We start from the raw sequence: 12,083 nt of genomic DNA, 5'->3' as shown, positions 1-12,083 counted from the left end.
TTTGTGTGAAGATAACCGGTTAAAAATATACTGACCAAAAATATCAACTCAACACGCAAGAATTTCATTGATTTTACAGAGTTACAGTTCATATGAGGAAATCAGTCAGTTTAAATAAATAAATCATGCCCTAATCTATGGATTTCACATGACTGGGAATAAAGATATGCATCTGTTGCTCATAGATACCTTAAAAAAAGGGCCTCACAATCTCGTCATAGTATCTCTTTGCATTCAAATTGTCATCGATAAAAATGCAATCGTGTTCGTTGTCCGTAGCTTATGCTAGCCCATACCATAAACCCACCGCCACCAAGGGGCAATCTGTTCACAAAGTTGACATCAGAAAACTGCTCGCCCACCCGACGCAATACACGTGGTCTGCGGTTGTGAGGCCGGTTGGACGTACTGCCAAATTCTCAAAAATGGTAGAGAAATTAACATTCAATTGGCAACAGCTGCACATTTTAGAGTGGCCTTTTATTGTCCCCAGCACAAGATGCACCTGTGTAATGATCATGCTGTTTAATCAGATTCTTGATATGCCACACCTGTCAGGTGGATGGATTATCTTGGCAAAGGAGAAATGCTCAGTAACAGGGATGTAAACACATTTGTGCACATCATTTCAGAGAAATAAGTTTTTTGTGCGTAAGGAAAAAAATAATTCGGAAATCTTTTATTTCAGCTCATGAAACATGGGACCAACAATTTAAATGTTGCATTTCTATTTTTGTTCAGTGTAGATATGCTTTCTTTCAACCCATAACATACAGCACCAGTCAAATGTTTGGACACACGTACTCATTCAAGGGTTTTTCTTTATCTTTTAAGATTTTCTACATTGTAGAATAATAGTGAAGACATCAAAACTATGAAATAACACATAAGGAATCATGTAGTAAGCAAAAAAAGTGTTAAACAAATTTTATATTTGAGATTCTTCAAAGTAGCCACCCTTTGCCTTGATGACAGCTTTTCACACTCTTGCTATTCTCTCAACCATGAGATAGCCACCTGGAATGCATTTCAATTAACCGGTGTGCCTTGTTAAAAGTTAATGTGGAATTTCTTTCCTTCTTAAGGCATTTGAGCCAATCAATCTCAGTCAGCTGTGTTGTGATAAGGTAGGGGTGGTATACAGAAGATAGCCCTATTTGATAAAAGACCATATTATGGCAAGAACAGCTCAAATAAGCAAAGAGAAACTAAAGTTTCTTCAAGAGCATTCGCAAAAACCATCAAGCACTATAATGAAACTGTCTGTCATGAGGAACTCCACAGGAAAGGAAGACCCAGAGTTACCTCTGTTGCAGAGGATTATTTCATTCAAGTTGCCAGCCTCAAATTGCAGCCCAAATAAATGCTTCAGAGTTCAAGTAACAGACACATCTCAACATCAACTGTTCAGAGGAGACTTCATGAATCAGGACTTCATGGTCGAATTGCCGCAAAGAAACCACTACTAAAAGGACGCCAATAAGAAGAAGAGACTTAGTTGGGCCAAGAAACACGAGCAAGTGACATAAGACCAGTGGAAATCTATCGTTTGGACTGATGAGTTCCCACAGTGAAGCATGGAGGAGGTGGTGTGATGGTGCTTTGCTGGTGACACTGTCTGTGTTTTATTTAGAATTCAAGGCACGCTTAACCAGCATAAGTACAAAAGCATACTGCAGCAATACGCCATCCCATCTGGTTTGCGCTTAGTCGGACTATCATGAACCCAATTGAAATGATTTGGGATGAGTTGGACCGCAGAGTGAAAAAAGCAGCCAACAAGTGTTCAGCATATGTGGGAACTCCTTCAAGACTGTTGGAAAAGCATTCCAGGTGACTCCCTCAAGCTGTCATCAAGGCAAAGTGTGGCTACTTTGAAGAATCTAACATCTGAAATATTGTTTCATTTGTTTAACACTTTGTTTGCTTACCACATGATTCCATGTGTGTTATTTCATAGTTTTGATGGCTTCACTATTATTCTACAATGTAGAAAATAAAGAAAACCCCTTGAATGAGTAGGTGTGTCCAAACTTTTGACAGGTACTGTACATTGAAACAAAAACCCAACTATCGACATTAAACCCCTGGTTGAAGAATTCCAATTTCAAAAGACGGGTCTCTTCATCCTCCACATATGATTTCATTTCATTGACATAAAAGGACAACTGGGCCGTTTCTCTGTGAGTAATGTAAACCAGCTATCTCTTCTCCATTAGATATCGTGCCAGTACTGTACATATGATGTAAAAAGAGAAAGCGAGAGAGGGGATGGAGGAGGAACATGTGGCATTAGTGACATTCTCTATGTCCCAAATGGCACACTATTCCATTCCCTCAGTGCACAACCATAGGGCTCTGGTCAAAAGTAGTGCACTATATGGGGAATAGGGTGCCATTTGGGACGCACACAGACAGTCAGTGTTCTAAAGAGACCAAAACTACGGCAGCTGTTGCAGTGGGAGGCCCTTTGGTCCTGCTGTAAATGGCATGACTTTCGCTGTGTGATCAATGCTGTTTCATTGATGAATATGGGCTCTCAACAACAGTCATTGTTCAAATGATGCATTTGAATTGGAACCCCTTGTTTAGCAAAGCTTCCCCAAGAGGAAACTGACCTTTATCTGAAACGAAAGCTGTTTTTGAACGCATAGGCCATGATTCAGCCATTCAACCAACGACAGCAGTTGTGTGTGTGTGTGTGTGTGTGTGTGTCTGGGGCCATATGAAATCCATCAAAATCACACAAGCTGATACCAGGCCCCACATTACTCCAAGGCTGTGGACTGGTCATCCAATGGCATTTTGAAGGTAAACAATCAGATTCTTAAAATAATACAAAACAGGTTTATCCAAACAACTGGCCTTAATAGAATTACAATTAAATTACACCACAAAGCCACAGGATGTTTCTTTGACCAGGCATCGGAGACATTGGTACAATAAATATCCGCTTTAAACAGATCTGCTTCTTCAAATATTTAACAAGCGGGATTCTGTATCAACAACCGAGGATTAAGCAGCATTGATGAAGTACTAGCTCGGAGAAGAGGAGATTACATCTTGGTGATAAGTCATTGCTGACTGGAGAATGTAGGGTCGAGAGCATACGGGGTATTTACTGTTACATACACAAAAGTATGTGGACACCCCTTCAAATGAATGGATTTGACCATTTCAGCCACACCTATTGCTGACAGGTGTATAAAATCGACCACACGGCCATGCAATCTCCATAGACAAACATTGGCTGTAGAACGGCCTCACTGAAGAGTTAAGTGACTTTCAACATGGCACTGTCATAGGACGCCATCTTTCCAATAAGTCAGATCGTCAATTTTCGGCCCTACTAGAGCTGCCCAGGTCAACTGTAAGTGGTGTTATTGTGAAGTGGAAAGGTCTTGAAGCAACAACGGCTCAGCCGCAAAGTGGTAGGCTACACAAGCTCACAGAACGGGACTGCCGAGTGCTGAAGTGCATACAAATCGTCTGTTACAAACTGCCACTGGAAGCAACATCAACCCGATAACTGTTCGTCGGGAGCTTCATGAAATGGGTTTCCATGGCAGAGCAGCCGCACACAAGACTAAGATCACCATGCGCAATGACAAGCATCAGCTGGAATGGTGCAAAGCTCGCCGCCATTGGACACTGGAGCAGTGGAAATGTGTTCTCTGGAGTGATGAATCACGCTTCACCCTCTGGCAGTCGACAGACTAATCTGGGTTTGGTGGATGCCAGGAGAACTCTACCTGCCCAAACGCACAGTGCCTTCTGTAAAGTTAGGTGGAGGAGGAATAATGGTCTGGGCTGTTTTTCTATGGTTAGGACTAGGCCCCTTAGTTCCAGTGAAGGGAAATCTTAACGCTACAACATTCAATGACATTCTAGATGATTCTGTGTTTCCAACTTTGTGGCAACAGTTTGGGGAAGGCCCGTTCCTGTTTCAGCATGACAATGCCCCTGTGCACAAAGCGAAGTCCATATAGAATTGGTTAGTCGAGATCGGTGTGGAAGACCTCGACTGGCCTGCACAGAGCCCTGTCCTCAACCCCATCAAACACTTTTGGGATGAATTGTAACACCGACTGCAAGCCAGGCCTAATCACCCAACACCAGTGCCCAACCTCACTTATGCTCATGGCTGAATGGAAGCAAGTCCATGCAACAATGTTCCAACATCTAGTGGCAAGCTTTCCCAGAAGAATAGAGGCTGTTATATCAGCAAAGAGGGGACCAACTCCTTAGTAATGCCTAGGATCTTGGAATGGGCAGGTGTCGATATACTTTTGGTCATGTAGTGTATCTCAGGTTACTGTAAAATGTGTCTCTTGGTTTAAACTCACCAGACTGTACTAGTTAGCATACAGTATCATGGTTCAGCTGCAGAGCAGTTCGCTTCCTCCAGTTTCTATGGTCGCTAGCAATGTTTGCAATTTGATGTGGTTGGACCTACTTGTTTTCAACATCTACTAGGCCTTGACAGTTTAGTGTATTGTAATTGTGGAGGGTCTGGGGAAAACCACCCCCTAAAGTTAAATTGATTACAGTTTGCCCCCACACACACACCTGTACACACACTCATCTCTACCACAAAACATTGACCATTCACAGTCCAGTCAAGCTCATTTAGCAGCTTCCCACTACACAAGCATGACCTATCCTATAATCCCCAGCCAATCACAAGCATGAACTATCCTCTAACCCCTCAGCCAATCATAAGCCACAGACGGACACACCACTTCCTGTAATAACACACATATCATGTAGATCAAAGGTAACCACATTATCTCAGATTAGTGTGATCATGTCAGATTACTGGGGCTGGTAACGCAATACAGCCTGGCTGCATCGCAAATGGCAACCTATGCCTTACATCTTGACTACTTTGACCAGGGGCTATAGGGCTCTGGTCAAAAGGGTACTTTATGTAGAGAATAGGGGTCATTTGGGACGCAGCCCCAGACTATGGTTTCACAACACATCACTGGGGGCACATTGCCTACCCTCCAGGACACCTACAGCACCTTCACAGGAAGGCCAAAAAGATCATCAAGGACATCAACCACCCAGTTACCTAACCCTGCACCTTAAAGGCTGCTGCCCTACATACAGTTGAAGTTAAAGTTTATATACACCTTAGCCAAACACATTTAATCTCAGTTTTTCACAATTAATCCTAGTAAACATTCTCTGTTTTAGGTCAGTTAGGGTCACCACTTTATTTTAAGAATGTGAACTGTCAGAATAATAGTAGAGAGAATTATTTATTTCAGCTTTAATTTCTTTCATCACATTCCCAGCGGGTCAGAAGTTTACATGCACTCAATTAGTATTTGGTAGCACTGCCTTTAACCTCTAGTGACTTCCCATCCCGCATGAGGGAAAGTAATCATCGACTGACACTAATTAGCATAACGCAACGGACATAAATATTCCTAGAAAATATTCCTATTCATGAAAATCACAAGTGAAATATTTTGAAACACAGCTTAGCCTTTTGTTAATCACCTTGTCGTCTCAGATTTAGAAATTATGCTTTACAGCGAAAGCAGTCCAAGTGTTGGTGTAAGTTTATTGATAGCCTAGTATAGCATTATGTACACTTAGCATCAGGAAGCTTGGTCACGAAAATCAGAAAAGCAATCAAATTCACCGTTTACCTTTGATGATCTTCGGATGTTTTCACTCACAAGACTCCCAGTTACACAGCAAATGTTCCTTTTGTTCCATAAAGATTATTTTTATACCCAAAATACCGACGTTTCTTTGTCGCGTTATGTTCAGAAATCCACAGGAAAGAGCGGTCACGACAACGCAGACGGAAATTCCAAATAGTCTTCATAATGTCCACAGAAACATGTCAAACGTTTTTTATAATCATTCCCCAGGTAGGTTTTAAAATATATATTCGATAATATATCAACCGAGTGTGTTGCTTTTTCCATAACAGCGGGAGGAACAATGGCCGCTTCACTCAATTGCGCACCATCTCACTCTGAGAGCCCCCACCTCTCCACTTACGCAATGTGATCCTTCACGCTCATTTTTCAAAATAAAAGCCTGAAACTATGTATAAAGACTGTTGACACCTTAGAGAAGCCACAGAAAAAGGAATCTGGTGGATATCCCTTTAAATGGAGGAAAGGCACGCATAGGAACACAGAGGTTTCAAAATAAGAGGCTCTTCCTGATTGGTTTATCCTCAGGCTTTCGCCTGCAATATCAGTTCTGTTATACCCACAGACAATATTTTTACAGTTTTGGAAACTTTAGAGTGTTTTCTATCCTAATATGTCAATTATATTTATATTCTAGCATCTGGTCATGAGAAATAGGCCGTTTACTTTGGGAACGTTATTTGTGGAGTGGTTGAACGACTCCAACTGTACATAGACATGGAATCAATGGTCTCTTTAATAATGGAACACTAGTCACTTTAATCATGTTAACATACTGTATTCTATTCTACTGCATTTTAGTCAATGCCACTGACATTGCACTTCCTAATATTTATATATTCCTGAATTCCATTCTTTTACTTCAGATGTATGCATATTGTTGTGAATTGTTAGATCCTACTGCCCTGTTGGAGCTGGGAACACAAGCATTTCGCTACGCCCGCATTAACATCTGCATTTGCATAACATTTGATTTGTGCTTGACAGGAATGACCCATTTGTATATGTGGACTGATAATATCAGGCTGATGTTGTGTATATGAATGCATAATACCATGGTCAAGGCAGTCAGCCAAACGGTTAAGAGCATTGGGCCAGTTACCCAAACATCTCTTGTCCAAATCCCTGAGCCGACTAAGTGAAAAATCTGCCGTTGTGCCCTTGAACAAGGCACTTAACCCTAATCGCTCCTGTAATTCGCTCTGGATAAGAGCGTCTGCTAAATGAATCAAATGGAAATTGAAAAAATATAGGGATTATGTTGAACGAGGAAAACATTGTATGGCCTATGTGTGTTCTCTCTCCCTCACTGTTAGGCAGACACGCATGCACACACACACACACACCCTCACTCACCGTGGCAGGGAGCTGTACTGTCTCTGCGCCTGTTGGAAGGCGTCTCTCTCCTCCTGCCTCTGTCTCTGTCTCTGCACCTCTACAGACACAGAGTGTCGGCCTGTCTGTTGTCCGTCTGTCTGGTACGGGCTTGGGCCTGTGTTGGTGTTGTTGGGCTGAAAGAGGGAGGGGCCAACATCCTGGTTATTCAACACACACAACTATCCGACACATGCAGTGCACCAGAGCCTTACATTTAAGAGTGTGGACATTGAGATTCGACCAAATGTATTAGGATGCATTTACAGTGCATCTGTGAATCTATGAATAAATAGAAGGGACTAAAAGTTGGCCAAACTCTCTAAATATATGGCTCTGCAATACTTACCAGGAGCCACCAAGACATGGCCTGCTCTTGTCCTTCGCCGTGGCCAGGTCAAACAGAGGTTAGACTGACAGACAGAGAGGAGGACGGAGGAGCATGCTGGTGACGCAGGGTGGACGGAGATGAGATGGATGTTAGTACTGCAGGTGTACACGAAGCCTCTCAGCCGACGCCCTAGCGCAGGTCATTAACCGTCCTGAACAGCCAGAGAGCACGCCATGGAACGCCACGGAGGAACAGCGTCGTCATTCACTTATCTCCAGCTCCTCCTGGCACCTGACTGTGGATGCCTCCCAAATGGCACCCTACAGTACAACCTACATTTTTGACCAGGGGCCTCGTCAAAAATAGCGCACTGTATATGGGAATAGGGTGCCATTTGAGTCACACATCCCATATATCCTCTACGGAACACATTGAAACACGTCGAGGAACGACTAACTACCACGCCTTCTTTCTCCTTCCCCATCTTTCATCAGCGAGGAGGTGGGTGTAATGGCTACGGATCAGTCATAACACAAAAGTCTATCTAATATTACTTTGATGGGCCATGCCAAGTATTCATACAGAGTGCCACGCTCTAGTGGTGGAAGGGCCATAAAGCAATTTGTCCTGTCATCGCAGGGAGGACCTCCGAGACACCCACATTAAACCTAATGAATCCTTTTAATCATCGGGGATTGATTGGCATAACCTGGGCTGTTGGGCGCGCTGTCACACTCTGTTGCCATGGCGACGCCAGCCAGGCCATGGACACCTAAAGGGTAGCTCATCTCCATCCATATCGCTAGCGAGATGTGTTCCAGATGTGAATTTCACTGTGCATATTACATATTGCATACGTAAATTACAGTTTGCAATATGGTGTGATTGGATATACTTGATCCCTTTAGTGTCTTGAAATAATAACTTTGTAAGACAAGGAAACAAAGCTAGAAAACCACAACCTATAAAGCTTATCAAGGTATTAAAATGAACGCAAGGAAGGCGCTAAAATAAAATACAGAGAGGCAATATAAACGCTTCTGGCTGGCAAAAGCAGCCCCCGTGGACGCACTGCTCTTAGTGTGGTAAATGACCGCAATAACGGTTCCCCAATGCAGAAGTAACACAGTCGATCAGTCACTGTGATCGAATTAGCCCAAGGAAACCATGGTCGTGTTCAGTAGGGCACACAGTAGCAAAAAGTTTTGCAACGCAAAGTGACAATCTGTGTTGTTATTGGACGAGTTTCGGTAGTACCCATTGCCAAAACGTTTCTTCCCTACAGAATACAAGCCAGATTCCGCCGCTCTCCTCTGGACCATAGTACTACAGTGAGAAATATACCATCCAGAGGGGTAGCAATCAGAAGTAGAGCTGTCAAACCTCCGCTAACCAGGAACACCTAACTAAACAGCATGCAGGACCGGATCATTAGGGAAGTGATTTGCAGCACAACTACAGACATGCTGGATTCCAGACAGCAGTCCCCAGCGGGATATAAGGGAGATAATGCACAGGGCTGGCCTGACCTGTAATATCAAAGCCTGCTAAGAACACTCACAGTGACAGGGTCAGTGCTTCCACATGGCGGGACTCTCCCTTCATTGTTTACCCTATGGGCCCCAGAATGGAATTCCCAGAAGTCTTTTCACCTTGTGTATGTAGAGAAGTCATTCTTCTTACTGACTTGACCATAGAAATAGAATTACTAGAACGGACATTCCCATTCAAGTCAGCGTTCTGTAATGGGTGGGCCAGCGGCCATATTGAGTATGGTCTACCCCTTGTGTAATTCTATTTTTTTGGACTTGTGACACTAGTCTCGACCGAACACTATGGCCACTACAGAAGATGTTTATTGAACGTTATGTGCTGAGTCTGTCTCCTCACGCTAAATGGAATGGAGTGGGTGGGGCTGGACTGATGTATAATGTACTGATTAATTAATGTTCTGATGTATAGGGCCTCTTAGTCTGATGAATTCACTCTAATAATGAGACGGCTACAAATGCATTCTGCGTCCCAAATAGCACCACATCCCCTATATATTGAACAAAGCATTGCACTATGAATGTTCAAGTGCTTGAGTTTTTCCACATTTTGTTATGTTACAGCCTTATTCTAAAGTTGATGAAAAAAATAAAAATAAATACATGATATACTTGGGCATTCAGACCCTTTGCTAAGAGACTTGAAATTGAGCTCAGGTTCATCCTGTTTTCATTGATCATCCTTGACATATTCCTACAACTTGATTGGAGTTCACCTGTGGTAAATTCAATTGATTGGACATGATTTAGAAAGGCACACAAATCAAATCAAATCAACTGTCTATACAAGGTCCCACAGTTGACAGCGCATGTAAGAGGAAAAACCAAGCCATGAGGTTGAAAGAATAGTCCGTAGAGCTCTGAGACAGGATTGTGTCGAGGAACAGATCTGGGAAGGGTACCAAAACATTTCTGCAGCATTGAAGGTCCCCAAGAACACAGTGGCCTCCATCATTCTTAAATGGAAGAAGTTTGGAACCACCAAGACTCTTCCTAGAGCTGGCTGCCTGGCCAAACTGAGCAATCAGGGGAGAAGGGCCTTGGTGAGGGAGGTGACCAAGAACCTGATGGTCACTCTGACAGAGCTCCAGAGATCCTCTGTGGAAATGGGAGAACCTTCCAGAAGGACAACAATCTCTGCAGCACTCTACCAATCAGGCCTTTATGGTAGAGTGGCCAGACGGAAGCCACTCCTCAGTAAAAGGCACATGACAGCCGCTTGAAGTTTCCCAAAAGGCAACCCTCAGACCATGAGAAACAAGATTCTCTGGTCTGATAAAACCATGATTGAACTCTTTGACCTGAATGCCAAGCGTCACGTTTGGAAGAATCCTTGCACCATCACTACGGTGAAGCATGGTGGTGGAAGCATCATGTTGTGGAGATGTTTTTCAGCGGGAGGGTCTTGAAGACGACTCAGGATCGAGGAAAAGAAGAATGGAACAAAGTACAGAGAGATTACTGATGAAAATTTGCTCCAGAGCGCTCAGGACCAGAGACTAGGGGTTAAGATTCACCTGCCAACACGACAAAGACCTTAAGAACACAGCCAAGACAACGCAGGAGTGGCTTTGGGACAAGTCTCTGAATGTCCTTGAGTGGCCCAGTCAGAGCCCGGACTTGAACCCGATCGAACATCTCTGAAGAGACCTGAAAATAGCTATGCAGCAACGCTCCCCATCCAACCTGACAGAGCTTGAGAGGATCTACAGAGAAGAATGGGAGAAACTCCCCAAATACAGGTGTGCCAAGCTTATAGTGTCATACCCAAGAAGACCCAAGACTGTAATTGCTGCCAAAGGTGCTTCAACAAATGACTGAGTAAAAAAGTATATAAAAAAAACTGTTTTCGTTTAGTCATTATGGGGTAATTGTGTGTAGATGGATGAGGGGGAAAAATTATTTAATCAATTTCAGAACAAGGCTGTAATGTAACAAAATGTGGAAAAAGTCAAGGGGTCTGTATACTTTCTGAAGACACTCTATATGCACAGGGAGCATAATTGAGTTTTCAGCGACATATGTTACCATTTTCCATAATTTGGCAATCAGTATGGCAGAGAAGAAAAAATCTAAGAACACAAAATTACTGTTGATTACTATGCGGTTCTGTAAGACATTGGTTATTCTGTTATTTAGAAATAAATTGTGATGGCAATTATGTCTGACTCCCTTCAATGGTGCGGTCATGGGAACAGGGTAACTTTGTTTTCTATCAGTAATGTAAATAAACAATGTGATGGTATTATCAAGGACTTTAAATCGGCAATCAGCAGTTGAAACAAAGTGATTTGGTAAAAAGCGGAGTGTAGGGGCTGGAGAAATGTGACCGCTCTCAAATTCAGACAGCTCTGGATGCAAGGACGAACCATCCATGATATCAAATGTATAGTTTAAACCATGTTTTGAGGCTATGTAGTGCTTGTTACATTTACATTGTTTACAAACATTGGAGAAAAACAAGCTTATATTTCGGGTTCTGGTGGGGTACGACAGTTGAACTAAGCTCATGTGGCATTTATAAGTAATATTCTTCAAGAATCAATGGGTACATATCATTAATTTAGAAGTCAAAAAATGGATGAAGCAACTGCAGATTGTCCCTTTAATGACTATGCCTGAGTCCAAAATAGCACCCTATTCCCCTAAGGCGCTGGGCAGTAGTGTACTATTCAGGGAATAGGGTGCCATTTGGGACACAACCGATATGTACATGCTTGACTGTGTGGAGCAACAAAGCGCAGCTTGAAAGCCCTTCCCCACACACACGGCACACTCAGTGTCTCAAAACAAGACCAAGCTTTTTATTTGATTTATCATCATCACCTCTAAATGAAGCCCAGGGCCCGTACACATGAATCGTCTCAGAGTAGGAGTGCTGATCTAGGATCAGTTCTGCATTTTTAGATCACAGTGAATGATCCTTGCTCAGTACTCCGACTCTGATACACCTGATTCATACAGCCCCAGAGGTCAAATGGAGTCTGTTCATGAGGTCTCCGTTTACAACTGTTAGAAAACTCATTCAAATCAATCCGTAGACAACGCCATACAAAAGATTAGAAAAACGGTACATGTTGACAGTCTAAAAACAACATCACACGTGTATAGAGGCCTAAGAGACGAATGTTGAATTAGTACAAATGT

General features: G+C 42.8%; 1 protein-coding gene across 1 annotated transcript in view; it reads right to left on the bottom strand.

Moving 5' to 3' along the window:
• The window catches only part of LOC135514833 (partitioning defective 3 homolog), a 250,086-nt gene that overhangs the window by 4,117 nt on the left and 233,886 nt on the right, over window positions 1-12,083 (bottom strand). The window contains 1 exon segment of the mRNA XM_064938485.1: window positions 7,038-7,192. Within this exon segment, the coding sequence (XP_064794557.1) occupies window positions 7,038-7,192 (155 nt within the window).

The sequence above is a fragment of the Oncorhynchus masou genome, chromosome 3, assembly GCF_036934945.1.
Source record: "Oncorhynchus masou masou isolate Uvic2021 chromosome 3, UVic_Omas_1.1, whole genome shotgun sequence".
In the NCBI taxonomy this organism is placed as follows: Eukaryota; Metazoa; Chordata; class Actinopteri; order Salmoniformes; family Salmonidae; genus Oncorhynchus; species Oncorhynchus masou.
The sequence above is the reverse complement of the archived record's forward strand: the minus strand, read 5'-3'. Positions and strand labels throughout refer to the sequence as shown.